This window comes from Crotalus tigris, unplaced genomic scaffold, assembly GCF_016545835.1.
Source record: "Crotalus tigris isolate CLP2741 ecotype Arizona unplaced genomic scaffold, ASM1654583v1 scf7180000020608.1315917, whole genome shotgun sequence".
NCBI classification, from domain to species: domain Eukaryota; kingdom Metazoa; phylum Chordata; class Lepidosauria; order Squamata; family Viperidae; genus Crotalus; species Crotalus tigris.
The window spans coordinates 606,447-633,547 of NW_024098104.1; the positions used below are offsets into that span (position 1 = coordinate 606,447).

The following is a 27,101-nucleotide window of genomic DNA, read 5'->3' on the forward strand; positions in this document are numbered from 1 at the left end:
AGTGAGAGGCATGGCTGGTCCTCAGGGACGCCCGTGCGAGTTCTGAGCCAGGGCAGCCCAGGCTAGGAAGCTGGACAGAGGGTGTTTGGCAGCCGAACAAGCATTGCAACCAGGAAGGAAAAAGGAAAGATGGACGCAGGGCGGCGTGTGGCCGAAGAGAGGGACTCGATGCTCTGTCCAGCCTATTTTCAGGTCTGACCCTTTCCTTTGCAGGGACCCTGCACTGTCCCACGTGATGCTTGGAGCTTCAGGACCGAGACTGCTCACTGTTCTTGCAACAAACTGCTGGTCCTACCTCTCCTCCTCCTCCTCCTCCAGACTCTTCCCTGTGTATTTTTTACAAGGACAAAATAGTTGCCATCTTTTTCTAACATGTGGCCGGCCTGGAAGTGGACAGGCGGCATCTCTTCCTCGGTAACTCTCCCAAGTTTGCATTTTTGATAGATATATATGTCTATATATGTAAAAAAAAAAAAAAAAAAAAGGAAAAGAGAAAAAAAAACCCACAAAAATGTGCCAACGTCCTGGAGGAACCACTTTTGGAGCATCTGCTCTTCCATTGCACAGAGACTTGGGGACTTTAAACGTTTTCTTTTGAAGACAGAGCCACTGGGAGGAGGAGGAGGAGGAGGACCAGGCCACCTGGGCTGAGAACCCCCCCCCCCAGGAAACTATTGGGATGTTTTGGCCCAGCTGGTCCTTTGATGGAGGAAAGGGGCTTTCGATGGAGCGACGGAGGGAGGGATTTTGCTGCGATGCAACACTGGACAGTTCCTTGGCCTGCCTTTTGCCATAGGTGGGAATGGCTACCAATGCTCAGATTCTTCTGATCTTGCTTGAAGCATCCTCTCCCCTCTTCAGAACCCTCCCCATGTCTGGGCTGAGCTCCCTGAGAAAAGGTGTACTGGATCCAATGAGAAATTATGTATTTTCTTCTCAGAGGACACAAAATGGGAAGTTGGAGGCCAAGAACAGATTTGAAGAAAGGCTTTCTGTGATACTGATGGAAACCGACCTTCCTTTCTCCTCCTCCTCCTCCTCCTCCTCTCTCTCCTTCCCTTCCTTTTAATTTGGAGGAAACAGTTGAAGATTTTTTTTTCTTTTTTCATTTCTTTGTTACACAGGATCGGGAATATTTATCCAAGCACAAAGCAAATTTTGTGAAATAGGAAGTCCTAGGACTGCAAGAAAATTATAGCAGTCCAACACTCTGCAAGAAATACTATCATGCCTTTCTGATATTGTTCACTTTTCCTTCCTCCACCGTGTTAGTTGATACGTCCAGGATGAGGGGTAAGAAAATCCCTGAGTCATTCTATTCATTTGCCTCTCCAATAATTTAATTTGATGTGCAAACAGAAGTGATTTCTTCTCCTTCCTAGCTGCCTGTGGGCCCAATTTGATTTTAAACAGATTCGTAGATTTTGGGTTAATTAGCAATGCCAAAGTAGTTTCCTCTTTCCTTTCTGAAATTCCAATTTCCTGAGGGGGGGGGGTTGTGTGTGTTGGGGAGGGAAAATGAATTGGGCTTGGTACAGAGTTGATGTACATCTCTTAATCCCAGGTGATGATAAGATGGTAAATAAGTTTGGCTTACGTTTCTGTGCTTTTTTTCCCTTTCAATCTGAGAAGGGACTCCCAAGTCTAGGAAGCAAAGCGTTTTTGCTGAGCTGAAGATGGGGCTTTTGGTCCGGTCTGGAGAATACAGGGTCTCCATTGAATGCCAGCAGCAATGCCAGCTTCGGACCCCCTGATGGGCTTTTCTTCTCTTTATTTGGCCAACTCTTACGACGAGGTGCCTCTGAGACCCCACTCACCATTTCCCTGAACCTCCAGCTTCCCACCTGTGAAATCCCGGCTTTGGCTGCCTGCGCTGAATTTGGCTGAGCCAGCTTGATTTTTGCCTGGTGATCGGGGAACACGGCTTCAGGCAGCTCTCTGCGATGGCTGCTGACTCTCAGCCAAGGCAGGCTGCACACTGCCACAAAGGTCCCCGTGTGTGTGTGTGGGGGGGTCCTCCCTGGCTTAGAAACCCCTTGCTGGGATTTTTTGCAAGACACAGATGGACTTTCCAAGAACGAGCTGCGTGTGCAACTGTGCAAAGTTGTGGCAAGGTGTTTTTGTGCACCTTGCTGAGATCTGGTCCCAAGAATGGTTCTTTGGCCCTCCTGTCAGAGCGCCCACCCCTCCCCCACAGCTGCCCGGCATCGTGGACCCCTTTCTCTGGGGCGGAGGTGGGTTCTCTTCTGCTTCACCTCCACATTGTCCCATTCAGGTGGGAAAATTTCTTGTGCCAAAAAAAAAAAAAAAAAGAGGTGAGCCTGTCACACAGACCCGGAGCTCCGTTTTTCTGCTGGGGTTTCTTTTCCTCACGGTTGTTTTTGTGCCAAGAAAACTCCCCTGGGGGGTTGATAAGATGGGGAGGCTAAGAAGTGGGGCAGAACACTTTTTAAAAGCTCCCCTTTTTGATGTATGTGAGAATTTGGCTCCCCAGGAAGGAACTTTACAAGTCCACTTGGGTGAAACGGTACGATTTGATTCTTGCTCTGGGTCCGTGTGAATGCCTGACGGGTGTCTGCGTGGGTGGATGGTGTTGTGTCATTGTGAGGTGTTTTTTTTTTTTTTGTGGTAGCCACCGAGGGAGGGTGGGCTAGTTTCCTCATACTATGACCTCTTCAGATCCCCCTTTTTTTGGTCCAGGGAATGGATTTAGCATTGTTTAGTAATTAATGCAGGTTTTTAATAAAGGAAGAATAAAGCATTTACTATCTAAAGCAGCCTCTCTCGTGTCTGGTTTCTCAGTGACCCTCTTTGCAAACAGAGGCAGAGAAAAGTACTAAAATACGGAAGTTTTCCTACTACCAGCCAAGGAGGGAAAATGCCACTTATAGGACTGGCACATAAGATGGGAGGAAAATCACTAAAAATAGTGTGAGCAAACCAGGATTTGTTTATTGCTGTCAGAACAGAAGGACACTACAGTGGCCAACTTTGCAATCTTTATTGAGAAATTAGAAAGGAAGCTTGTGAAGCCCTGGGACGGACACCCCCTTCGCTGTGTTTGCGCTAGGCCAGACGCAACCCTGCACTTTGCTAGTTGAATGCCTGCCTGCGGCTGTAGCTGTTTGGAGTTGATGCCCGCCATTCTCTGCCTTTGGCCATGCAATCTGCTGCTGGTAGCAATTGCTCCAGATGTTTGGCAGGCATCAAGTTGATCCAGGCTGGGTTTAAAATGGGTGCCACTTCTGCTTGTTACAAGTTCTTCCAAGTGTTTCTTTCCATGGCTTTTCTTACCACCCTTTCTAAAAGTGGGGATCTAAGAAGGAGCTGACTACAAAGCAGAAAATTGCAAGAGATCTGCTTTTCATAGCCTAGTGCTTCATGAGGACTAGAAGCCACAGGGCATCACTTCTTTGTGATTTTTTTTTAAAAAAACTCTGTAATTCAGTGCAAAAAAAGAAGGAAGAACAGATCCAGGCATTCAACTGGAAGGCAATAAAAGACAGTTGTGCTTTTAGCAGCTGTAAAAAAACAAATGGATTTTAGCCAGGGGTGGCTTTTAGGAGCACAAAAGCAGCTGCTGAAATCCTTCCTTCCCTGGGATGGAAGATGGGGGGATCTTATGCTCGCTTTCCAGGGCAGGGGGCTCCCTGAGCCTCCCCCACCCCCTCTTGCTAGACCTCTCTGCTTCCACTCCATGCTTAATTTGGAAAGTGCCAGAATCTCTGCAAACTTTTGCCCGAGACCCCCAGCGGGGGGGGGGGGGAAGGTGCGCTCCTGAGTTGGAAGCGGAAGCAGGAGGTGGATGTGGGGGTGGGGGACCAATTCAGCTCCCTCCCCACCTCTCTGAGTAATGTTTCCTCCAATCCGCAGCTCGAGAGAAGCGTGTTGCAGTGAAGGGCGGGGGTGGACCGCCCAGCGCTGGCACAAGACTACAAAGTCCATCCGTCGGGGGATCCCCAGTGGGGCCACTGAGGGCGAAAGAGAGTGAGGTCTGGCGTTGGCTGCCGTTAAGCCGGCGGCTTCCGGAAGGTGCTCCAGGCGTGGAAGCAGCGGGTGAAGGGAAGCGGCTCGTTGCCTTTGCGCACCAGCCGGAGTTTCCGGGGCCGGCTGGCGTCTTTGGACCGCATATGCTGGATGTAGACCTGAGGAAGAAAGGAATAGAATAGAATAGGGCTAGAAGGGACCTTGGAGGCCTTCTAGTCCAGCCTCCTGCTCACGCAGGAGAACCTGTACCATCTCAGACAAGTGACTGTCCAGTCTCTTCTTAAAAACCTCCAGTGATGGGGCCTCCATGATTTCTGATGGCAAGCTGTTCCACTGGTTAATTGTCCTCACTTTCAGGAAGTTTCTCCTTAATTCTAGGTTGGCCCAATCCCAGCAAAGGCAAAAGGTAACCAAAAAGGGTCAACACGTGACCTGTAACTTCCTCAAATCCCTCAAACGTTTAGAAATTGAGTAAGTGAATTCCAGTTTTCAGCAAAACCCGTTGTAAAACATGGTGTTGCCAAGCAGTGAAGTGCAGTCATATGACTGGGGGGGGGACACTGTCAGAACTTTGAAACTGGGCCGTAACTCCCTGTTTTTCAGCTAGGTGATAACTTCAAACGGTCGTAAATGAAGGACTATCTGTACATCTTGATGCCGCTGGAGTGGAGGAGGCCAGGAGATGCGAGACCTTTTCTCCCCGGCCAGCAAAATCCTGCTGAAGCCGAAGCAGGAGAGGAACACGGACCCTCCCTCCGCATCCCCCCAGAATGGCCTCTGTCGACCCTTCCGGATGGTTACCTGGCAAGCTTTGAGGCTCAACTTGATCTCGACCTGGCTGGTCTGCGTCCCCACCCACATGTAGACCTGGAAAAGAGGAAGAGGAGAGCGGGCGGTGGCTTCTCCAGAGGAGACTCCCCAGGGCTACCCAGGGAGACATCTCTTCCCGATCCCACCAGCTGCTTGAGGCCACAGCCGGCCGAGGGTCCTGTCCGGCTCCTGCCCCAGACTGACCTCACAGCCGTTGTCCAGCAACATGATGTCATCGTCCGCCAGATCGTCCTGGCAGAAATCGGAGCATTTTTCTGACACCGCGAAGTAGCCCTTCTCGTTGGAGCACCTGGGAGGGGGAGATAAAACCAGGAAAAAAATATATCTTGAGATGGACATTAGAGCAGAAGAGGGAAGAACGGACCCCCCCCATTCCCCCAGGAGCAAATTCGGTCTCTTTGAGGGCCGTTCTTGGATTCTGCTACAGACTGAGGGCTTGCTGGATGATGGCAAATTTGGGAAGAAGGCCAGCTCCTTCTGCTTGCTGGGAATTTATTTTTATGTATTAAATAAGGGGACTCTGGGCGGCTTAGAAACAGTAAAAAGATAAATACAAAGCAAATAAAACTAAGAAAGGCTAGGCAAAGAGATGGAGGCGTTTGGTTCTCACCAGGGAATGAGGAGAGCCCTCGTCTTGGGGAAGAAGGGATCCACCCAGGGGACTCGCTGGCTCACCTGAAGAGACGGCAGAAGTTCATGTATTCGGCATCTCCGTCGTAAGGCTTTTGGGTTCCAATCCCGACCCAAAAGAAATTCTCTGGTTCTTCTCCCTCATTGATCACCTGCAAACCAAGGAGGAGCGGAGAAGTAGGGGGAGGGAAGGGGAGGGGGAAGTGAGGAAAGATTTACTGCTGGGTTTTCCCACCCAAGTTGTCTGCAGCTCTGGGGTCCCTCTGAGCTTGGCTGCTTTCTTGCAGACGTTTCATGACCCAACTAGGTAACATCATCAGTGCTAAAAGGGGTTCTAGCTTCTAGCGCTGATGATGTTCCCTAGTTGGGTCAAGAAACGTCTGCAAGAAAAGCACCAAGCTCAGAGGGCCCCGAGGACTTCTCATTTCCACCCTGAGCTACAAATATTATCTTCTTTTTGTTCTCTTTACCTGTTTACTGTACGAGTCATCAAACATATGGTTCATGATATCTTCAGCCAGCTTAGCTTCATCGGGGTTGGCAGCTCGGCCGACCCAGGTGTACACGATGCCCTGGTTGTCGGAACTCTCAAAGGGAACCTGGAAGGAGAATTCTGGGAGTTGAAGTCCACCAGTCTTAAAGTGGCAAAGGTCAGTCTTCTCCTGCCTGGCTTTCACTGGATGTGTTCGGGCTACGTGAATTCGGAGCCAGCGTGGCCAGGGCTGGTATGGAAGTGTTAGCATTCTGGGGGCACCAATTTTGGGGGATTGGTACCCCAGAAAGAGGAATTCCAACTGCCAAGCTGCTTTTTACGAAAGAGCATCAGATTGAAAGAAAGAAAGAAAGAAAGAAAGAAAAAGCGACTGCCCAGTTTTCATTCATTGGTGGCTTAGATTACCTTCAAAATGAAGCAGAATTCAGAGTTCAGAAGGCTGGAGTCTGTATTGACCTGGATGCACCTGGAGAGGAAGGAGATGGAGAGACCATCAGCACCCGCAGGGACAGAGGGGAAGAGCCACAGGTACCTTCCCTTGTCTGGGTTTGGGCTGATAGGTTGATTTGGGTTTGGCCAGAGAAGAGTGACCAAGGGAATTAATTCTGTTCACATAAGGAGCTGGAATGTCAAGGAAGCCAGCTTTGGCCAAAGACTAGGTGTAGCCTGAAGATAACAGACTTGGGTTTGACCCTGGAACAAACCATCTCTGAAGATGGCGGGAGGAGGTGGGGCTTAGCAGGGGCTGGCCAACCCTTTTAGAAATGCTCAAACTGCATTTTAGGTGACAGCTCTCCAACAAGATCCAAACGCTTGTGTAAACCCACTGGGGAGATCTCAAATTGCAAGGAGAGCAGAATGGGAGAACTTCCCGAGTTCCTCCGCCAGCAGGACCTCAATCCCCTCTGAGGCTTGAAAGGGTCTCAGCAAGTCCAGAGGTCCAGCACCCCAACCGTGCCCAGGGACGGAAGCTCCTCACCGGGTGCAGAGCGCGCTGCCATTGGTGCGGATGTGGTAGAGGCTGGGCTGGAGATTCTCATCCTTGGCTTTCCTCTTGCCCTTGTGGACGATGAACTTCCTCTTGAAGTGGGAGAGGAACTTGGGGTTCTCTTGCTGCTGCGTCATGCGCACAACCTGGAGGATTAGGGGAGGGGCAGGGGTGCAGAAACCTTAGCCATACTTGGCCCCATCTTAAAGGGGCCAAGTTTGAAAACATCAGTCTAGAGCAGGGGTCTTCAAACTTGGCCCTTTTATGACTTGTGGACTTCAACTCCCAGAATTCCTCAGCCAGCTTATAAAAGGGCCAAGTCTGAAGACCCCTGGTCTAGAACGCTGCCAAGAGGATGGATGCACCTAGTTCCCCACTCTCCTTCCAAGCACAGGGATGGTCTTCTGGCTCACCTCCAGCTTGCCTGGGAAAAGGTTCTCAAATTTCTTCTGGAGGCTGAAAGTGAAGGTCAGCCACCCCATGTTGGAGGCCTCACGGCCCTGCCAGAAATAAACCACACATTGGAAGTCTTCTTCTGGCTGCTTCTCTTCTTCTTCCACCTCCTCCTCCTTCTCTGCGTCGTCCTCCCCTTCAGCGCTCCCTTCCTCTCTCTTCTTCTTCTTCTCCTCCTCCTCTTCCTCTGTCTCCACAGGGATCCAGTACCTTTCAGGACAAAACCAAAGTTACTTGGTTACTTCTCCCCAAGCAGCCTTGGCAAAAAAGAGGCAACTGAAAAACCTTCTTCAGCACAAAGATCATACAAAGCAGCTCTGATGGGTGGAGACCTTGGAGAACATCTCGAGGGAGGCTTGGCGTTGGCCAGGCATCTAAGCCTTCTCCAAAGGGCCCATGTGGGACTCGGAATAGGAAGGGCATTGCTTAGGGGTGGGTCTCAGAAAAGAAAAGTGACCATCCATGAACAGAGGGTTGAATTTCAGCCCACCAGGAGGGTCCCAGAGACTCCCACCGGAACGGGAGAGGAGCATTTCTGAAGAAGCACTTGTTCTCAACCCACTTCCCTACTCTGAGGAACACCATGCACTGCACTGATTTGGACAAAGGGAGAAATTAGGACAGAAAGACCTCCCTGGAACCAAGGTCACGGAGCATCTGGAAAGTTGGCGAGATGACCTACCGGCAGAGAAAGACGTAGCAGTCCTGGGTGTAGAAGTGGCCAAATTCCTCTTCAGGCAGCCGGGTGAACTTCTTGTTCTCCAGGACAAAACCTTCCATGCCGTCCAGATCCTCATTCCATTCTTCCATGAGCTGCTCTGCCTGGGGGAGGGAAAGCAAAGACCCGAGTCACACAGGTGGCCTTCAAGGGAGACAGAGCAAGTGTGAAAATGGAAGAATGTTTTGGGTGGGAAAATGTTCTAGGTGTCTCAAAGCGATGCTAGATCTAGTTCATCATGGTCACATCGCCCAATGTTTGGAGGAGGGTTTCTCAGTCTTGAAGATGGGTGGACTTCAAGCGCAAAAATTCCCCAGCCAACTTTTCTGGCTGGTGGATTCTGAGAGTTGAAGTTCCCCCATCTTCAAGTTGTCCTGGTTGAGAAACGCTAGTTTGGAGAAGGCTTAATCTACTTCCACACAAGGGAGCCAGAGTTGTGGGCCTACCTCGCTCAGAGGCATCGGGGGCTGACGTGGCAGAAACAGGGCAGTCAAGTCAGCCTTGAGCTGGTCCTTCTTCTCAGCATCCTTCTGCACTTTTCCTGAGAGACCTTCAGGCTTATGGACTGCCTCAGCGTTGCGGGTGTAGTCCACCTTCAGCACGTCATCCCAGTTCTTGAATTTGGATTTGAAGACCTGGCAGGGACATGGATCCTCATCAGTGCCATAAAATCCAGATCAAGCAGAAGAAAACTATGGTGGAAGCTTTCACTTTTAAATGTGGAGGTAAACATTTTCGCTCCAGAACACAAAATATTGAAGGTAGTGCTACAGATACAGAGTTCTGAGAATCACGAAGAACCAGCAAACACGGGATCGACCAAGTCCAGTAAATCTTCAGACGAGGACTTAAATGACCAGAATCCCCCAGGCATGCAATATATGCTGGCTCTGTTCTCTTGTAGGAACATTCCCTTCAGCTGGGACCTTGGTCATCAGAATTTCACGTAAGGCTAGAAGAAGCTAGAATACTTTGCAAATTCTGCCCGCTTACTTTCCGAATCCTGCAGCCCCCACCCCATATGTATGCTTCCTCTCCTCCTAAGTGGGCAAACATGGCCTGATCAACCCTTGAAGATGGTTTACAGTCCTTTGGGAGCCCCCGTTGTCCCTCCTTCCAACCTGGCACTCGGTGCCCTCCAGGTTCCGGATGACCATGGCATGCTTGGGGCGGTGAAGCATGCTGCACAGCTCCTGGCCTAGCTTGAGAGCAGCTGCCCGCACCAGGCGTGAAGACTTCCGGCCAATCCAGATGAAGACGTCTGACCAACAGTCCAGAATGTAGACCGACTTGGTGTCCAGCAGGCTCTGGAGCTATCAAAGAAGAAGACAAAAGCAGATGATTGAGACTCAACTGGATCACTTGAAATCTCCTTTCAGGACTCTTGGAAGGTAAGAGAGGTCCAAAAACCAGGTTCTGGACTAGGTTTAATCAGAAACTATCCAGAACTTCTACTTTGTCCCCATCACCACCTTGCAGACATTGTTCCCAGAGTCCTACCAGCCTCATTTCGGGCAACAGGTCCACTGCTGGCCTTTTCTTGTGCTCCACAGACAGCCTGTAGTTGATCTGGGGCAGCTCCAGGTAGCCCAATCCCAGGCCAACCTGCGCAGGAGGAGGAAACAAGAAGAAGGAAGAACATTTACATCGAGAAGGACGCAGGCAAAGCCCAGTTTGAGCCATCCTGGGTGTGATCCAAGCCAACAGGACATCACTGATTTTCCCAATTCCCGCCTTCTCTCGCTATTAACACCGTTGGGCATAAATGCCTCCAAAGACTAATGTAAGGTCTAGAGCAGGTAGATTTGATTAGGAATAATGGAAGAAAGTAGCACATTTCTGGAAAATCCCTACAGAAATGAGTGGAGAAGCTGAAGCTTAAGATGTATGATTCCAGCCCCAACCCTCTCCCTCCCCACCTTGTACAGCTTGGGCCTGGGCGGCTTGAAGTCATCGGGGACGTTGGCGTGGATCTCTTCCACCTGCCCACCCAGGAGGTCCCAGAACTCCGGCGTCTCCTCGGTCTGAATCAGCAGCAGGATTTCGGCCTTGCCCTTCCGCTCATTCTTGTTGATCTTCTCAGCGAAGAGCCTGAGAAGAAGAGAGGAGACTTGGTGGGAGATGAGTCTAGGACCAGCCGAGTGAAGAGAGAACCTGAGTCTCCTCAGATAAAGCTTCCTGCTTCCAACTGTAGGCCCAACATCTGTGCCCAAGGCTAGCAACCTTCAGAGCTCCATCTTTGGCACCGATGCTTTTATACAGCCAAGACTCTGATTGGTGAAGGCGAGAGACTGGCTGCGATACCACACCTCCCCCTCCCCCCATGGACTGTTGTCCAGATTCCCAGGAGGGAGGGAGCGAATTCCAGAGAAGCAAGAGACAAAGCAGCTTAGAGAGTGTGTGAGAAAGGGGGTGAAGACTGTTCCTCCTTAAGGATACCCAGAATCTCCGTTTTATGGTCCAAGTAGTTGGCTTCAGTTTGGCAAGATTTTAATCTATAAGTGAGCAACAATAAAGAAATCTGCTTGAAAAATCTCAAAGTGTCTTTCTTGGTTTATGGAGCCTGACATCACCACAAAGTTTCTGTTTGAGTCCATTTTTGGGAGTGCTGGCAATAATGGCAAGGTAAAATAGTGACATAGCTAATGTCAATGCACTTCTGCAGAACTCCTCCAGATGTTTCAGAGACCAGCTGTGCCACAATCTTCTTTTGGCACTCACCTGGCTTTGGTGGTACCATTGAGAGTAGCCTGGCTGCCCCTCCAGATGTAAATCTCAAGGCCGTGATCCAACAGGAAGACAAAGCTAGAAGGATGAAAGAAAAGGGAGAGCAATGTTTTTTTTTAAAAAAATAGCAAGCAGCATTTTCCCAGCCACCCCACAGAGGTCTTTCCAAAGAAGGCCGTTCTGCGTATTTACCGAGGATCCAAAGCGGTTGCTTTCAGAGGAACTGGTTCCAATTTGATATTCTTCTTTCCATAAACACGGTAAAGCCTGCATTGAGAGTGCAGAAACAGCAGCTTGGTTATATCCATTTGGGAGAAGGGAGGCAGAGAAAGCAAGAAACTAAATGTTGTGCAATTGATCATCAATCTCTCTCTCCTCTTAAGACATTTGAAGAGGGCATTCGAAAACAAGAGATTGAAATAATCGTTGCAGCCTCCACAAATGACAGATTAGGGTTTGCAAGTTGCCATCAGAGAACTGGCAGGCTAGAAAAGAATATAACCTGGAGATTTGCAAGCCAGCTAGGATAGAGACAAACCAGGATAGCAGGCAATTCCCGCCCAAATTGCCAAGAGAGACACCAGTTTGGACCCAACCCAAAGACACCCTGTCTCTCCTGAAACTCCGCCATGTAATCCTAACTCCTGGGGGCTGCAGGTGGAGGAAGAGCAGAAATGGCTAATGAGCCTGAGAAATAGTATTTTTGCACTAGCCGATTCAGGGCCGTGCTGCTTTCTCCCAAACTTAACCACCAGCTTCATCCTGAGCACTTGGAGCAAAGCCTGATTTTGTGGATGCTTCAGGTTTACCTGGTGATGTAATGGATATCTTCCACGGTGTAGAATCCGCTCGCCGTGCCCCCTTCGATGTAGGAGATCTCATGATCAAATACCTGCCAGAGGATGTCAAAAAAATAAATAAATTAAATAATATTAAAGCAAACCGGCAACCATCATGGATTAAACCCGCAAGCCAGCTCCTAACCAAGTTCTCTTCACAACAGCATATAAAATGTCTTTTCATGTTGAATCCCATTGCTCTTATTGATCCATTTCTTTGGGCAATTTCCTGCAGTTCTGAAGGCCTGCAAAGGTCTCCGAAACAGAAGCCCGCAGAGAAAGCTGGGTACCTGGCTGAATTCATCGCTCTCGTCCCCCATCTCTTCTCGAATGCTCCGGCCCTCGGCCCCCAGGTAGTTGCGCAGGTTGACAGCGTGGATGGCCGAACAGGCCTTCTTGTCCAGGGAGGACTCCTGGCCGATCCAGTAATAGATCTCCCAGTTCAAGGAGCCACTGTCATCAAGGAAGGTCTGGAAAAGAGCCATTATTTGTTAGAGAGGGTTAGAGGTCTGTCTCGGTTCTCCCTCTACATCTGGGTCAGTATTTCTACGGCTTAGGACCATCATAGAGCCTTGCCCATCACAGATGGTCATAGAACACGACCAATCCAATTTTGTGACCCTTTGTGTGGTGGTTATTGCCGCCTGTCTGCTTAGTACTCAAGGTTCAGTCACACGATCACCAGAAGTTTGGGTCATAAGGAACCCAAGACAGGTCTGTCATAACTTCAGACAATTGTTAAACAACCAGTCATAAATTGAGGACTACCTCATCTAGCCTCGTTTCATGGGTTGTGGAGAGCAGATCACACAGAGAAGAATCCTCATGGGAAACTTTTTCTAGAGTTGGAAATAAACTCTAGAAAAAGTTTCCCATGAGGATTCTTCTCTGTGTGATCTGCTCTCCACAACCCATGAAACGAGGCTAGATGTGGGCTGTAGACTAGATAGATATCTTGCCCAACTTTTGTAAAGCAGTTGAAGGACATTGCCATAAATCAGTCTCAGACAGGTAAGTTGAGGCTGTGGATATACCACAGCGACACATATGCACACACTGGCCTTTTGGTTGTTCCCACCTTCAGCACAATGTAGCAATCAGCTTCGTAGAACTTCCCATGGAAAGTCTCGTCCACCATCATGGGCACAAAATTCTCGATCTGCCAGACGGTGACCCCTGGCAGCTGACCAACATCTTCTGTGAAGAACTCCGAATAATTGAGCTGAGGTTTCTCCAAACTCTTGTCCCAGCGACGGGTCTTCAGGTCCGTGTATTTTAGGTCTCCGTTCTCCTAAAGGTGGAAAGAAAGAAGAGGAAGAGAAGGTGGTCTTCATTTAGCCCCCATTACAGTTTGCCTTTTCCTCCACAGGCATGGGCGTCACTTGGAGATGAATCCAACCTTACCTCCATCTTCTTATTCTTCTCCTGGGCCACATCTGACATGCCTTTCAACACCTGCTTAGCTTGGTCGTCTTGGGCTGAATCTTTGCGTCTTCGCACGCGCATTTTCCGTGCCAGGGGATCCTTCGGGCTGCTCCCTGGGAACCACAGGTGGAAGGGGGAAGAGTTTTAGAAAGCAAGAGATGAAGAAGAGAACGTTGGATGGAGAAGTTCTAGTTCCCATCAAGAAGTAACAAGATTGGGAAGATGGTCCTAAGAGGACATGAATCAGGGAGAGAGGGGTCGGACGTGTTTCTACTTTACAAAGCAGAAGGAAGTTCTTGAGATGATCAGGTTGAAGGCAACAGTTTATCCTTCTATTGTGGCTATTTGCTGGGGAGGACAAGAAAACTACACACCCACACCCAAAAGGGCTCCTAACCTACATCCAAAGAGGTCCTCAGCTCACCTCCAGCTGCCGCTGCCACTGTGGCAGGAGATGCCCCAGCCAGCCGCAACTGATTTTGCAAGGAGAAATCAATGTTGTACCACTCTGAAGTTCGGTCCACGGGCTTCGGAGGCATCACCAAATTCGGGTTCTCCCGGACATCCAAGATCTGCAAGCAGGGAAGAGGATCTCAGTCAGGAGCAGAGAAGACAAGAGGTTCTCCAGGGAGAACGTTCAGCTTGTTATCTGAGAACTGAAGACTCTCAATCACCACCCACTTTCGCTCGTTGTCCCTGATCTAGAACACAAATTGGAGACTTTCTCAAAAATATTTCCCCCCCCCCCTTTTCATATTAGAGCTAGTCCTTGACTCTCGACCGTTGCTCAAGGGGAGCCAAGATGTCCCACCCTTCTCCTCCTCCTCCTCCTCCTTGCAGGATTCCTCTGTCCCCAAAGCTCTCACCTCGACGTCGGGCAGAAAATGCACCGCTTCCGGCAAGGTCACCAGGCGGTTCTTGTTCAAAACCAGCTTCCTGAGTTTCACACACCTGTGGAAAGAGGAGGCTCAGAGATAAAGTCCAGCTTAAGCTGAAGTCCGGCCTGTCCAGAGAGCGCTCCTTGGGGCGGAGGAGCGAAACGCAACGCACCTGCAGAGGCTTTCGGGGATGAGCTCCAGGTTGTTGTTGGCAGCCATGAATTCCTCCAGGTTGGCCAGCTTCCCGATGCCGGAGGGGATGCCATCGAAGTCCAGCTTGTTGGAATTCAAGTAGAGCTTCTTTAGTTTGGTGAGTTTGCAGATTGCAGACTGGAGGGGGAAGAATGGATGAAAAATTAATTTCAGGAAGGAAAGCAATCCTTGCTTCCTCATTTGGAAGCTGCTTTTCCACAAAACTGGGTGCAAATATATCGCTTGTGGCAACAACAGTCAGAATTGTTTTTTATAAACATTGAACAAAAGGGTCCATGAATTGCAATGCAAAGGGAGAAAAACACTGATTTTCGGTTCCATGTATCTCCTGTACTGTACTACTGCATTAGTATTTCTCAAACCTGGCAGCTTTAGGACCTGTGGACTTGAACTCCCAGCATGTGGCTGGGGAATTCTGGGAGTTGAAGTCCACACATCAAAAAGGTATCTTAAAGGTTCAGAAACCCTGGCCTGCCTCCTTATCTCTGGGAGGTTGCCAGTTCCTCAATATCTCCGCTTTTTCTTGCCTGGAAAAGCAACGGACCCGGCATACCCACCTTCCTCATCTAACTAAGGAAGTTTGGATCCAGATCGTTAAATCCCCTTTTCAGATAGATTATAACTTCGGGTGGTTGCTAAGTGATCCGTCATAAGTGGAGGACTGTCTGTGCATGAGGGCTTGGTTGAGGAAACTCTGGTGCCTTGTTCTTGAGAGCAGCCCAGTGGCTCCGTTCAGCCTACCAGCTTTAATCCAATATGATGGTTTAATAATAAAGCCATCCCTGGCTCTGCTCCAGTTGCCGGCCTGTCCTTAGCTACTCCTCAAAGAAGCCCAAAGGACGTGGCCTCCGGGAAGGGGCACCCACCGTTAGGGAAGTGAGCTGGTTCCTGGACAGGTTGAGGGTCTCCAGTTCCGTCCACTGGTCGATGCAGAGAGACAGCTCCGAAATCTGGTTGGTGCTCAAGTTCAGACGCCGCAGGTTGGACAGAGTGTAGAGACATTCCGGAATCCGGCTCAGATCATTGCAAGACAGATCCACATCTGTACAGGGCGAGGAGAGAAAGATCAAGTTGCACAAGGAAAGGGGTTCACTGGGGGGGGGGAAGAGGGCCAGCTGGTCTTCCATCATGGCAAGTTCTGGGTTTCACAGTACCCCGACTTGTCTTGCAGTCACTTCCCTCCCAATTTCGAGGCACTTCTATCTCTTATCGTAAGTACCCCGCAACGTCCTCCAAGGTTATTCTCTCCCGAGGGATGGGAAGGACAGTCCCCACCATTGTCCACCCAGCTGGAGGCCCAGGGCCTTCGGAGGACGCAAAGGGGGAAAGGCTGGGGAAACGGAGCCTTTGAAGCTCCCTGGAGGGATGAATGCGGCTGGTACCTGCCAGGCTGCTCAGGCCGTCTAGGCTCGTTGGCAGGTTGCTCTGGGTCCTCTGCGTATTCCGGAGATGGAGAGTTTGCAGAGCCATCATGGCGGGGAGTTGCCTTCAGGCAGAAGGAGAACAGGGGAGAAGGGCTGAGAGGCAGCACTGCCGGGTGCAGGAAAGCAAGGCGGGATTCTGCCTGGACTTGGCCTTCACTGACCCCGCTAGCTGGACTCAGCCCAAACTTTGCCTGTGCACCAAGGTCTCTCCCGATCCCCAGGGACTAGCGCCTTTAAAGTAAGTAAAGGAGACTTCCCTTCTGGCCAATGCAAATCCCAGGGGAACAAGGGTGGAAGAAAACTTGCAGAAGTCCCCCTCCTCCCTCCCCTTTTACCTGAGCTGGGCGTGCATCAGAGGGTTATTATTCAAAACCAAGGTCTGCAGGTGCACCAGGCGCCTCATTTGGGGGGGCAGGCTCTCCAGCTTGTTGTCACTCAAATCCAGGTAAAGCAGGTCTGTCAGGTTGATGAAGAGCTGGTTGGGGATACTATCTATGCTGCAGGGGCAAAGCGGGGGGTGGGGTGGGGCAGGAGAGAAAAGAGGGGCACGCCTTGTTTACACTGCCAGATAGGCCCAGCCTGGTGCCAACGCCTCGCCCGCTCGCGAGGGAGACACTTAAGCAGCCAGAGGTTCACACCCCAGGTTTCCTATGCAAGCAGCCACTCTCTCGTTCTCTCTTCCCCCAACGCCCTGGGGCGTCTCCCTCCGCGCAGGGCTCGACCCTGGGCCTGGAAGTGCCGCTCTCACTCCTTCCAGGCGACAACGTGTCCTGGGTGGAAGCTGCCATTTGCTCAGTGCCCATCTGGGATGGCAGAAAGGCCGGATGGGCACTTGAGATGGGAGGAGAGGGAGCAGCAGGATCTGCCAAGAAAACTGTTTTGCATTCTGTTTTGGGCAACCGGTCATTATGGCTTGCTTTGATTTAAGCTTGGATTTGAACCAAGAAAGGAAGGGAACAGAGCGGGCATCCTCACACACCGGCAGACAATAAGTCCTTGACTTACGGCTGTAGTTTGTAAAACCCTGAATTTTGGTTATAAGTTGTTGTGGTTTCACGTCAAGGCTTCAAGTGACTGGACCCGATTTTTTGGCATTTTCGGCAGCCGTTGTTAGGCAAATCCCAGGGAGTCTGTCATACGTTCATACAATCACTAAACAAGTCGAGGTCTGGCTGTATTACCTGTTATGTTTGAGGTTGAGCACAAGGATATTCTTGGCGTTCTCCAGCTCCCGTGGACACTCAGTCAGCTGGTTATAGCTGAGGTCCTGGGGAAAGAGAAATGCAGGAAGGGGACATCAGAGACCACTGAGGCCTCATGTGGCCAGCACTGCTGCCGTGGCTGCCAAACAGGCCACGTTTCTCAGAGACCCAAAGAGCACAAATAACTGGCGCACCTTGATTTAGATCAAATTTTCTCAAACTTGGTCACTGTAAGATACGTGGACTTCAACTCCCAGAATTCCCCAGCCAGCGTGCTTTAAGATACGTGGACTTCAACTCCCAGAATTCCCCAGCCAGCCACCAGCCAGAGCTGCCACCTACCAAGACGGAGAGGTCGTCTAGCTGGAAGATTTCATAAGGAATCCCGGAATTTTTCAGCGCGTTGGCCCGAGCGACGATGGTCTGGAGGAGGGGGCAGCAGGAGAGAGAACAGGCGGTCAGACGCACCTGGCTGCCATGCAGAGGGGCAACAGGGGAGCTCTGGGTGCAGAGGACCTACCCGCAGGCAAGGGAGGCTGGAGAATTCTCCGTGGAGGGTGGTCAAGTTGTTGTGGCTGACAGAGAGGTGCTCCTATTGGGAAAGGCAAGCAGAAACGGCCTTGGGTTGGGGCTGCGTGATATTAAGGAGGGGTTGGCGGGCACCCTCCCCCCTGGTTGGCTTCACAGGTGTTATACACTGCTGACCAGACCAACTGAGTTTGTGCACTGAGCCTCAATCTAATTGAGGAGGACCTGGGCTGCGGGTGGGATGTGAGCTGGTCTAGGAAGAAAGCAGGAGGAAGGGGAGAGATCATGCAAGGGAAATCCTGACACCCCCCTCCCCCCAAATCCTCCATCCTTCCTCTCTCACTAGTGCTTTTAAGCCTAAAGGATCCCGAGCCCCCCTCTTTCGGCACCTGAGTTCACCCTTAAAAAGGGTAAAGGTAAAAGAGGAAGGTGGCAGGGTGTAATAATAACACTTGCAATTTTAACAATTAAGGGGGATTCAAAAAAAGCCCCTCCCCTGTTTCTGTGGCCCCATGTTTTTCCCCCTTTCCCCAGTTCCCATCCTCCTCCCCCCAAATTCCCAGCGTCTCAGAGGGAGCAAAAGGAAACCCGGATCTCTCACCAGCTTGTGGAGGGCAGAAAGCTCCTCCGGCAGGTAGCAGAGGCCGGTCCGGTTTAGCTTCAGCCATCGCAAGCTGGTCATGGACTTCACGTGCTCCGGGAAGAAGCCGCCCTGCCGCAGGGAGAGGAGACAGGCCAGGGGGGGCGGTTAGACTCGGAAACCTGTCGGAGACGTTTCTGGCAAGGGACCGTGGGGATGTTGTGACAGTCGTAAGTGAGAGGACCACGCATAAGCCATTTTTTCCAGCACCATCATAACTTTGAGTTGTTAAACAAATGGCTGTAAGATGAGGATCTATTCCATTCCATTCCATTCTGTTCTATTCTATTCTATATTTTATTCTATGTTCTTTTCTATTTTATATTCTATTCTATTCTGTATTCTATTCTATGTTCTATTATATTCTATTTTTATTTATTCTGTATTTTATTCTATTTTATATTCCATTCTATATTTTATCTATATTCTATTCTACTCTACTCTCCTTCAAACAGGCCCCTGAGTAAAGGGGTCTTTGCAACCAATGCCCATAAAATACAGGATCATTCCAGGACTTTGCACTGAGGCCCCCCCCCCTGAGATTCTCAGACCCTCTCATTGAACCTGCACTGAGAAGAATAGAGAAGCACCATTTCAAGCAACCGTTTCTGTCTCAAGAAATTTACAGCCTGAAATGTTATGAAGCCTGATCCATTCTAGGAAGGAAGGAGTCATGGAGATCGGGTGTCCAAATGCTGGCCCCCATCTGCCCCCTTCCCCTCCCGAGTGACATCACTATTTATAAGTAGGGTTGCATGTCACTTCAGAGGTATTCCAGACCTCGATTACATCTCAGGGCAAACATGCCTCCCCCCCCCCCGCTCCAAAAATGTGGCTCACTGCTAATTATAATTCTAATATCAGCCCTGAAACTCCGCAGGAGGAAGTGACTTGCAAGACTGGATACATGAAAACATTAAGGAAGATGGAAAGGAACCCAGGTTAAGTTTAGCTCTAGGAAACACGAGGAACTTTAAGTAAATAAATTGTGCAACATTTCATAATATTTTCCGGTTGAATGGCAGCAAGCTAGCAAGATGAGACATTTCATATCTTCCATTGCGAATGAGGGAGGGCTATACATTTAATAAATGATTATTGTAATGATTAAATATGAGTTTTTCATTTGATGTAACCTTTCTGTGTCACCTGTACAACAATTCGCAAATATCTGCTTTCTTTAACAAGAGCATATATTTTCCCCTCCCCAAACCAAGGTGCGGCTGAGCTGGAAAGAGGAGATGCCTACCCCACCCCACCCCTCTTCCTTGAGGCTCAGTTGACATTTGCAGCCCTGAGTCACAGAACAAGCCAAAGACCAGACCTTAAAGTGACCAAAGAGTTGCCCGGAAATGCAGCCTGACTTCACAGGATCTGAACAAATCAATCCTTTTCTTGTATAACCAAAAATAACTTCTAGGAATAATCGGGGGGGGGGGATCTGGTCACCCCCTTCCCCCTACAAAAGGGCCTCTATTGGACATTCTGAAAAAGGGTGTGAAGCCTCCAAGAGCAGGAGCAGTCTACCGTACAGTGCAAATTAGCTGCAGGACGATGCAGGCAGCCACCCTCCAGTCCGGCTCTGGGGATTTTCAGAGGCCACTTTTCAGAGGGGTGGACTTCAACTCCCAGAATTCCCCAGCCGGCATGAAAGCCACCCTTCGGAAAAGTCGCTGAGGTTGAGAAACCCCGGGTTAGACCGGAAATGTCACTTTCCTCTTTCTAATATATTTAATTTTATTTATTTAATCCATGGGAAAAGCCGGCTCAGCGAGCCTAACCCCGAACTTCTTACTTTCGAAATTGAATCTATTTTTATTTGCAAAAGTCCCGCCTCCGGACTTTTCCATATCCCGGGCAGGCTGGGGGGGGGGAGGGAATGGCCAACTTTTAAGAAAGTTCAGAAGGGGGGGATCCGGGGTTGCCCGGACCAACGGTGGGGGGGGGAGTTTCCTTCCTTGACGCCCCCTCCCCAGCCCGGTTCTTGCCACCCTGGAAAGAGGCTTCCAAGTGCGGCTGCGGCTGAATCGCTTGGGAAAGCGGGGCCGGGACTGCGGCGCGGGGGACCCGACTCCCATAATCCTGGCGGCGGGGGAGGATGGGGGTGGGAGTCGCCTTCCGCAGGAAGGGGGCGGCCACGGAGCCCGGCATTTGCTTCAGGCGGGGCGGCCGCCCAGCCCGATCGGGAAGGGGCTGAAGCCAGGCGCCCAGCCGGGGGCAGCCTCGCCTTCCCCCGGGGGGCTCGGCCGACCCGGCTCACCTTGAAGTCGTTGCCGCTGAGATCGACGCCGCGGATGAAGGGCAGCACCCCGGTGGCGGCCATGGCCGGCGGAAAGGAGCGGGCCGGCGGCGGCTGCGGGCGCCGAGCGGGGAAGCGCGGCCGGGGAGGCGGCGGCGGCGGTTCTTTCGGAGGAGGGAGGGGAGGGAGGCGGGGCCTCGCGGGGCCACGCCCCCTTAACCCCTTCCTCCCCCTCTCCTGGGCATTCTTTTATCTTTAGCCCAGGGGGTCCTCGACTTACGATCACGGTCGAGCCCAACCTTTTGTTGGCTAAGTGAGCTTGGCCCCATTTTGCGACCTCCCTTCTCGCCGTTGTTAAGCGAATTACTGCCGTTCAGTTGGTAACACCGTGGGTAAGCGAACCTGGCTTCCCCATTGAGTTGGATTGTTGCCAAAGGAAGATCACGTGACCCCAGGACACCATGGCCACTATGAACCAGTTGCCAAGTGTCTGAATTGTGATCACGTGACCATGGGAGGGGAAATGCTGCAATGGTCGTAAGTGTGAAAAATGTTCATAAGTCACTTTTGTCGTTGTAACTTTGAACTGTCACTAAGTAAACTGTTGTAAATCAAAGACTGCCTGTAGCAATATTGCTAATACTGTCAGGGGCCAAGATTAGCCTAAATTCAGTAACTTCAAGGTACATGGACGCCAGCTCCCATAATTCCCCACCAGAGTTCTGCCCTGGAAAGAAGGAAAATCTCTCCCTTAGGCTTAGCCGGCAAATCCCACCCGCCACGCTTCCGGGATGGCCTTTGCTTCTCTGGCCGCACTTGGCTGGAGAGGAGCCTCCTCGCTCAGCATCGTCTACCTGATACCCGTCCGAAGTGCGGCACGCGGAAGAGGCGCGCGGCCCCTTTAAGGCGGCGCACTTCCGGGGAAGCGGAAGCCGCGGAAGAGACTCGGCGTTCGGAGCAGAACGTTGGGAGAGGGCGGCGCGCTGCCATTGGTTGCGCGGGGCGGAAGGCGGAGCTTTCAGTGGCGTTCCGTCTCGGGCCGCGGCCCTGCGCGCTTCGCTGCGGGCGGTTGAGGGTCGGTCGGCGGCGCTCCGGAAGGTTTGTGGGTGGGGGGCTCTGCGGGTGTCTTGGAAGGAAGGGGAAGGGGTCCAGGAGGGGGAGGAGGTCGTGCAAGGTCAGGGGTCTTGGAAAGGGGAGGGGGCCTGGGGAGGGGGCCTTGGAAAGGCCGGGAGGAAAAGCAGGCGCGCTCAAACGCAGCCGGACCCCCACTCCTTTTGTAGGCATGAGGAAGGGGCTGAAAGCCCGCCTGGCTTTGAATATTCCTCTGTTTGTTTAAGGCCCGGGCTGGGAGGCTGCGCACGTCTGCACGGCGGCCAGTAAGTCCGCGCAGTTCTGTCCCCGTAGCGCCGGGTCAGAGTCCTCCTCCTTCGCGCTAAAGGAGGGCCCGGCCCGCGAGGAGGTGACGCGGAAGGAAGCGTCGGGGCAGCTTTGTAACGTGGGGAAAGGCCCTTTCCTGGAGAGAAGGGGGTTCAGGGGCAAGGTCTTTTGAAGGCGACCTGCAGAGGGTTGCTTTCCAAGCCCTCGCGTTGTTTCTCTTAAGGAAGACCGGCCCCCTCCGCAGGGTTGGCGTTGTTTGCTCTACAAGCTCACCTCTCTTCTTGGCACCCGCCCTATGGAATAGCCTTCCTCCCCCCCCCCCAAACTATAGGTCCCAAGATCTGGCTCTCCCCCCCCCATCAGGGCCAGGATGTTTAGTGGAGCCCAATTGAGGTGCTTTTCTGTTGTGAATTAATTATGCAACATCTTGATTATAGTATTATGATTATTTTTCACCTTTTGTTCAGTTTATGGGGGTCTAAATGTGTGGCTTTCCTTGTGTGTTGGTTGTTAACCGCTCAGAATTATTCTGTGCTGGCAGCCATTAAGCATTTTCTAAATAAATACATTTTTTTAGCAGCCACAAAGGCCTGAGTGGATTGGGACTTGCAGCATGGCAGCCTCTCCTCTGGTCTATTCTGGCTTTTTACAGAAAGAGGGGAGGGAGGGAGTCTGCCTCCTGGCTTGCTAATAAGCAATATTCTGTGTGGACCACCCCCATTTATTTTGGATTCCATTTTAGGATCCCTGGTACCACCCCACCCACCCACCCACCCATTCTGTTCCATGAATCTAATTTCCTGGGTGATCCTGCAAAATCTGAGGGTGGGCTTTCTGTTTCCCTGACAAAGGCGTGATTTTGCAACAGTCCTGTCGGCACAAAACTCTCAGACTGCCAGAGAGGTGGGCAATCAGTTGGGTATGATGGAAAGGGTGGGCTGGGGGGGGAATAACCCTTGAGAGAGGCAGACCTTACAGACTCTGTTGCTTTGCTAGCTGATGCCTTATTTGATGGCGCCTATTGAGATCACTGCCGAGGGAGAAAAGTTACACAAATATCAAAGAAATGGTGGAACAGAATCATCAAAGAAAGGATGCAAAAGGAGGGACAGAATGAAGTGCGAATGACAAAAATCAAAACATTTTTTATTTATTTTAAATAATTGAATTGTTAAATTGTCCTGCAGCCTGTTAGCCATGACAAGTTGTCCCACTCCGGGACCAGACCCATCCTTGAGCCACTGGCCTCACCCAAGAGGTGGCAGCTTCTAGGGGATTAGCCTAGAAAAGGTCATTTTTCCAGCTGCCCCCTTCCAAAAAACTATCCTTTTCAAGGTTATCCAAGCCAGGGCATAAACGGAATTAAAACAATAATAAAAAAAGAAGAGCAGGGCTGTGGAACCTGAGATAGTGGCCATCCTAAAGTAAGGATTCCTTTGATCCCGGGAGGAATGGGTCAGGGGGCCACATGAGGTTCTCCTGTAAGAAACTGACCGCTGAAAGCCAAGTTTCTTGGCTGCATTCAGCTTGATGAGGGCATCAGAGATCCTGGGCGGTGCATTCTGCACATGCTTAGGAGCCCTCTGCTTGAGGGCCCATGTGGTCTGGCCCATCCCTGCCTTGATTTCAGCCTTTGGCTGGCTGGGAATGGCAGCACCGGGATATTGTTACCCTGCTTCCAAAATAGCATCCAGAAACCTGAGCCCGTCTTCTCTTGGGGGGGGGGGGGGTTTGCCGTTGTGAGGAATCCAGCCATCTATCCTTGGAGATCCTGGGGATATGGGGGGGGGGGAGGATCCATTTAGCTCCAGTGGAGAATGTTTCTGGGGGCGTCTGGCTGGCAACCCCTGCTGGCTAGCTGGCGGGGGGGGGGGGTTTCTGTAGCAAAGGACTTTTTTTCTGGATCCGGATGAGGGAAGCCACCAGGGCTGAGAGCATGGTGGCTTTCTGCGGCTGGCAGGATCTTGGCTAGTTTTTGCATGGTTCTGGATCCCCATGGCGACGTCTCATGGAGTGTTCTGACTCATAAATGCCAGTTGGATTGTAGCGGGGGAGGAAGGCACCGCTCTGGCCCCACCAAGGTTGGCAGCTGGCGGGTGGACTCTCGACTGACTCTTCCCTGTGTGGGTACTTGACAGCAGGCTGGCTGGGGAATTCTGGGAGATGGGGCCCAGCCACGTTAAAGGTTGCAAGATGTTGCTCTACAAGCCAGCTCTGAGCCGTGGAAATCCCCAGGAGGGGACCCCCTGCCAAAATATCAATATTTTTGGTTCACTTTGAAATCATCACGGGTTGATATTTATTACATTTTGATCCCCGGTGACCTTGGGGCAATATCCAGGAATTCTTCAGCATGTAACTAATCTTGGCCAGGATTAAAACAACAACTAAGCTGGCTGGGGAATTCTGGGAATTGAAGTCCAACCTGTTAAAGGTTCTGAGGTTGAGAAACATGATTGATTGATAATTAAACAGACAGATAATATATTGTAGGTAGACAGAGATAGATGATATATAGAGATTATACACACACACATCTCGGTAGCTTCAACTCCCACTATGCTGGCTGGGGACTTCTGGGAGTTGAAGTCCACCCAGCTTAAAGTTGTCAAGATTGAGCAGTACTTAGATAGCCAGAGAGACGAGTCCGTAGCTAATTCTCTGCCTCTTCCAGATCTAAACGCTTCCGAGAATGCCCTGGTCCTCGCTGAACCTGGCTTCCTTCTCTTGGTTGCGCCCATAAAGATTCTTCCCTGGCACTAGCCAACTGGCACGGACTTCCGAAGACGGGCGATGGCGACCTACGCCGGCAAGCAGGGCAAGAGGCAGGACGAGAGCAGCCTGGGCAGCCTGGTGGACCTGGTGCTGGCCAACGCCCGGGTGGTGCTGGGGGTCAGCGGTGCGGCTGTGTTGGCCCTGGCGACGCTTGCAGTCAAGAGGGTGAGACCAAGCGGCCCTTGATAAGCTTGCAGCCGGCTTATTTGCGTGAGGATGAACGTGCTGTTAGGTTTCTGCTCGTTGGTAGCTGCCTTTTGTTTAATGATAGTTGTGAATGTGTAGCAGGAGCTGCTTGTCTTTGCCCAGGTGGCCAGGGCCGAAGAAGCGCAGGCCGTGCAGCTTTGCTCTGGACAGGTTGGGGAAATGCTATTTCTGTCCTAAATATTTCCGCTGGCCTCTTTTTGGCTGAAACTCACCGTGGATTATGTGCGGATTTATAATTTGTAAAGACCCAGAAATGCAGTCTTTCTTTTAATGCTGCTCCTTCTGTTGTGGCTCAGTGGAGCATTAAATGTGTATGTGGGAGGGTGTGGATGCATGCGCCAGCCGAGTGTTGATTTTGTTGTAGAGAATAAATCCTTCATTCAGCTGCCAGTAGAACAGGCCAAAGGGGGGGGGGAACAGAGCACAACAGAGCACAGGTGGATTGGCTCAGGAGAAGAGCGGCTCCCGCTAATTGGGGAAGGGTCTCTTCTACAGTTTATTGACCGAGCCACCAGCCCACCGGATGACGAGGACGACATAAAAGCCAAGCAGAAGTCCCTGGAGGAGAGCTGGCAAGAGCTAAGCCTGATCAAGGGGGTGTCCAAAGTGCGCCGGCAAGATCTGGAGGAGCCCCTGCTGTCCCCGGTCACAGCTGTACCTGCACAAGGTCAGGTTGGGGCACTTCCAGAGGATACTTGCTCCAGTCCTCCTGTGGAGGGGGTGGGGGAGGTTATTTTTCCCAGGGTGGCCTTGTACATTGGAACCCCAGGTGGCTGATCTCCAGAGTTGGATGGGACCCCAAGAGGTCCCAAGACTCTAAGCGGTGTCAGAATTCAAGTTAAAACATCCCTGGTTAATGATTTTCCAGCTTTTGTTTGAACACCGCTGGAGAAGAACCCACCAGCTCTTCAGGTCCTTGGTTCCATTCTCGAACTGCTCTTGGTCAATGAACCGGAAGTTGGCTTCCTGCAGCTTAACACGTTTTTCTTTGTCTTCCTTGCAGACTCTGAAGATCTCATCCTGTCCCCAGGGGTCTCTTTGGGGCAGTCCAAATCCCTGCTCTGCCTCACCCTTCAGGAGAAGCTTCTCTCGTTCTACAGGGATCACATCTACGTCTCCGAGACGGAAAAGGCTGTTGGGAAGCAGCTCGCAGAAGACATCCGGGTGGAGCTGCAGACCTTCCTGAAAAACAAATCTTTGGATCTGCCCTTTGGGAATATTTCCCTCAGCGGCTACCTTTGTGACGACCTTGTTGGCCAACACCAACTGGAGGTGGTCTTCAACCTTCCCTTAGTCCTAGAAGACCACCTTTGGCACTTGATCCGTGGTGAAGAGACACTCGTGGATAACTCGTGGTATGGGATGATCAAACGGAGTGGTCTGGAGTATTTCACACGGGGAAGCAGCCCTTGGGACAAGTTCATTGTAGGTGGGTACTTATCATCCAATGCTATCAACGATGCCCTCCTGAAGACCTTGGTGGCCTCCGTCAACTGGCCGGTCATCGGCAGCCTGCTGGAATGCCTCATACGGCCTTCGATGGCTCCCAGGGAGCTCAAGCTGGAAGTCCAACACGAACAGGTCCTCTTGGACATCACCCTCTGCCCGATGGTGGAAACAGAAGGCAAGATTTTTCTGGCCACGTTCTCTGGAGAACCCGTGGACAACCTCTGGCAGCAGAGTTTTTACGCCGCAGAGGTTTCCAAGCTGAAAGAGCTGGATGCTGGAGATGGCGGCATCCGGCAATGTTGTCTCCTCATCTTGAAGGCCACCTTTGAAAAACACCCTTTCTGGAGCAAATTGACTGGCAGTCAGTTGACTCACGTCATCCTCCACCTGAGCCAAACGGAGCCGGACTGGCCGGAGGCGATGCTGGCCGAGAGGCTCCAGCAGGTCTTGGAGGAGCTGGTCCAGTGCCTGGCCAAAGGCTCTCTCCCTTGCTTTTTCGACGACAGAGTGGACCTCTTGAGCCATCTGCTCCCAGAGGAGATTGATGAGATCGGCTGCACGCTGTATGAGGCGTTGGCCGCGCCCAACCTTGCAGAGGGGCTAGGTTTATAAAGAGAATCCTGGCTCCCTTTTGGACGGAGAAGACTTGGAAGGGACCCGTTCACTCCCCCCCCCCATTGCAATTCTTTTGCACCAAATGAAATGAAAGTATTAACTCTTGAAGTAAAATGGCCCTTGATTGTCAGCCCTTTGTCCTCGCTCTCTTACCGGATTTTTTTGCCATTCGGAACGGAGGTTCTTCTCCAGGGAGTGTGTGCTCTCTCCATAGGGCAGGATTGGGGGGCAGAGAGGGTAGCTAATCCCCTCCCCTCCTCTCCGATTTCCCCATTGTTTTACTTCTCAAACCTTGTGAACGTGCATCTCTGGATGGAATGCTCTGAGTGATTGTGGTGGGGGTCTCTACTCCGCAGCCCCCTTGAAGATTCTTCTGATTTTTTTCAAATAAATAAAGCAAGTAAGCAAAAAGGCTCAGGTCACTTCTGGGCACCCAGGAACCAACTTTTGATGCAAACTTGCG

General features: G+C 51.2%; 3 protein-coding genes across 6 annotated transcripts in view; 2 read left to right on the plus strand and 1 right to left on the minus strand.

Annotated features, from left to right (window-relative positions):
• Positions 1–3,426, plus strand: part of LLGL1 (LLGL scribble cell polarity complex component 1) — a 31,802-nt gene extending 28,376 nt beyond the window's left edge. For 2 of the 4 annotated variants that reach the window (XM_039368066.1, XM_039368067.1), the window contains exon 23: positions 214–2,777. The gene's annotated coding sequence lies outside the window, so the exon portion shown is untranslated. Of the gene's footprint in view, positions 1–213 lie in introns of all 4 variants that reach the window. The other 2 variants (XR_005559734.1, XM_039368068.1) reach the window with 2 other exon arrangements.
• Positions 2,987–20,299, minus strand: FLII (FLII actin remodeling protein). The gene is made up of 30 exons (XM_039368065.1): positions 20,237–20,299; positions 17,938–18,048; positions 17,329–17,400; positions 17,151–17,231; positions 16,788–16,873; positions 15,942–16,103; positions 15,565–15,668; positions 15,049–15,224; positions 14,142–14,299; positions 13,958–14,042; positions 13,516–13,663; positions 13,071–13,204; positions 12,745–12,957; positions 11,957–12,136; positions 11,637–11,719; positions 11,020–11,094; positions 10,822–10,905; positions 10,020–10,191; positions 9,601–9,705; positions 9,222–9,413; positions 8,547–8,735; positions 8,065–8,204; positions 7,343–7,592; positions 6,921–7,075; positions 6,347–6,407; positions 5,919–6,047; positions 5,494–5,600; positions 5,002–5,107; positions 4,789–4,854; positions 2,987–4,145 (listed from the first exon to the last, which is right to left on the minus strand). Exons 1-30 carry the CDS (start codon positions 20,297–20,299, stop codon positions 4,011–4,013), a joined length of 3,822 nt encoding a protein of 1,273 aa, XP_039223999.1. The 3' UTR covers positions 2,987–4,010.
• An 892-nt stretch (positions 20,300–21,191) lies between these two features.
• MIEF2 (mitochondrial elongation factor 2) lies at positions 21,192–27,082 on the plus strand. The gene is made up of 4 exons (XM_039368071.1): positions 21,192–21,313; positions 24,267–24,532; positions 25,070–25,241; positions 25,578–27,082. Exons 2-4 carry the CDS (start codon positions 24,386–24,388, stop codon positions 26,633–26,635), a joined length of 1,377 nt encoding a protein of 458 aa, XP_039224005.1. The 5' UTR covers positions 21,192–21,313; positions 24,267–24,385; the 3' UTR covers positions 26,636–27,082.
• The last annotated feature ends 19 nt before the right edge of the window (positions 27,083–27,101 follow it).

Excerpts from the sequence above, each read along its gene's own strand:
- FLII (XM_039368065.1), bottom strand. The coding sequence starts at position 20,299 with ATGGCCGCCACCGGGGTGCTGCCCTTCATCCGCGGCGTCGATCTCAGC. Across the intron at positions 11,720-11,956 it reads AGAGCGATGAATTCAGCCAG|GTATTTGATCATGAGATCTC; the intron begins GTACCCAGCTTT and ends ATCCTCTGGCAG. Across the intron at positions 10,192-10,821 it reads AATGGTACCACCAAAGCCAG|GCTCTTCGCTGAGAAGATCA; the intron begins GTGAGTGCCAAA and ends TCTTCTTCTCAG.
- MIEF2 (XM_039368071.1), top strand. The coding sequence starts at position 24,386 with ATGGCGACCTACGCCGGCAAGCAGGGCAAGAGGCAGGACGAGAGCAGC. Across the intron at positions 24,533-25,069 it reads CGACGCTTGCAGTCAAGAGG|TTTATTGACCGAGCCACCAG; the intron begins GTGAGACCAAGC and ends TCTCTTCTACAG. Across the intron at positions 25,242-25,577 it reads CACAGCTGTACCTGCACAAG|ACTCTGAAGATCTCATCCTG; the intron begins GTCAGGTTGGGG and ends TCTTCCTTGCAG.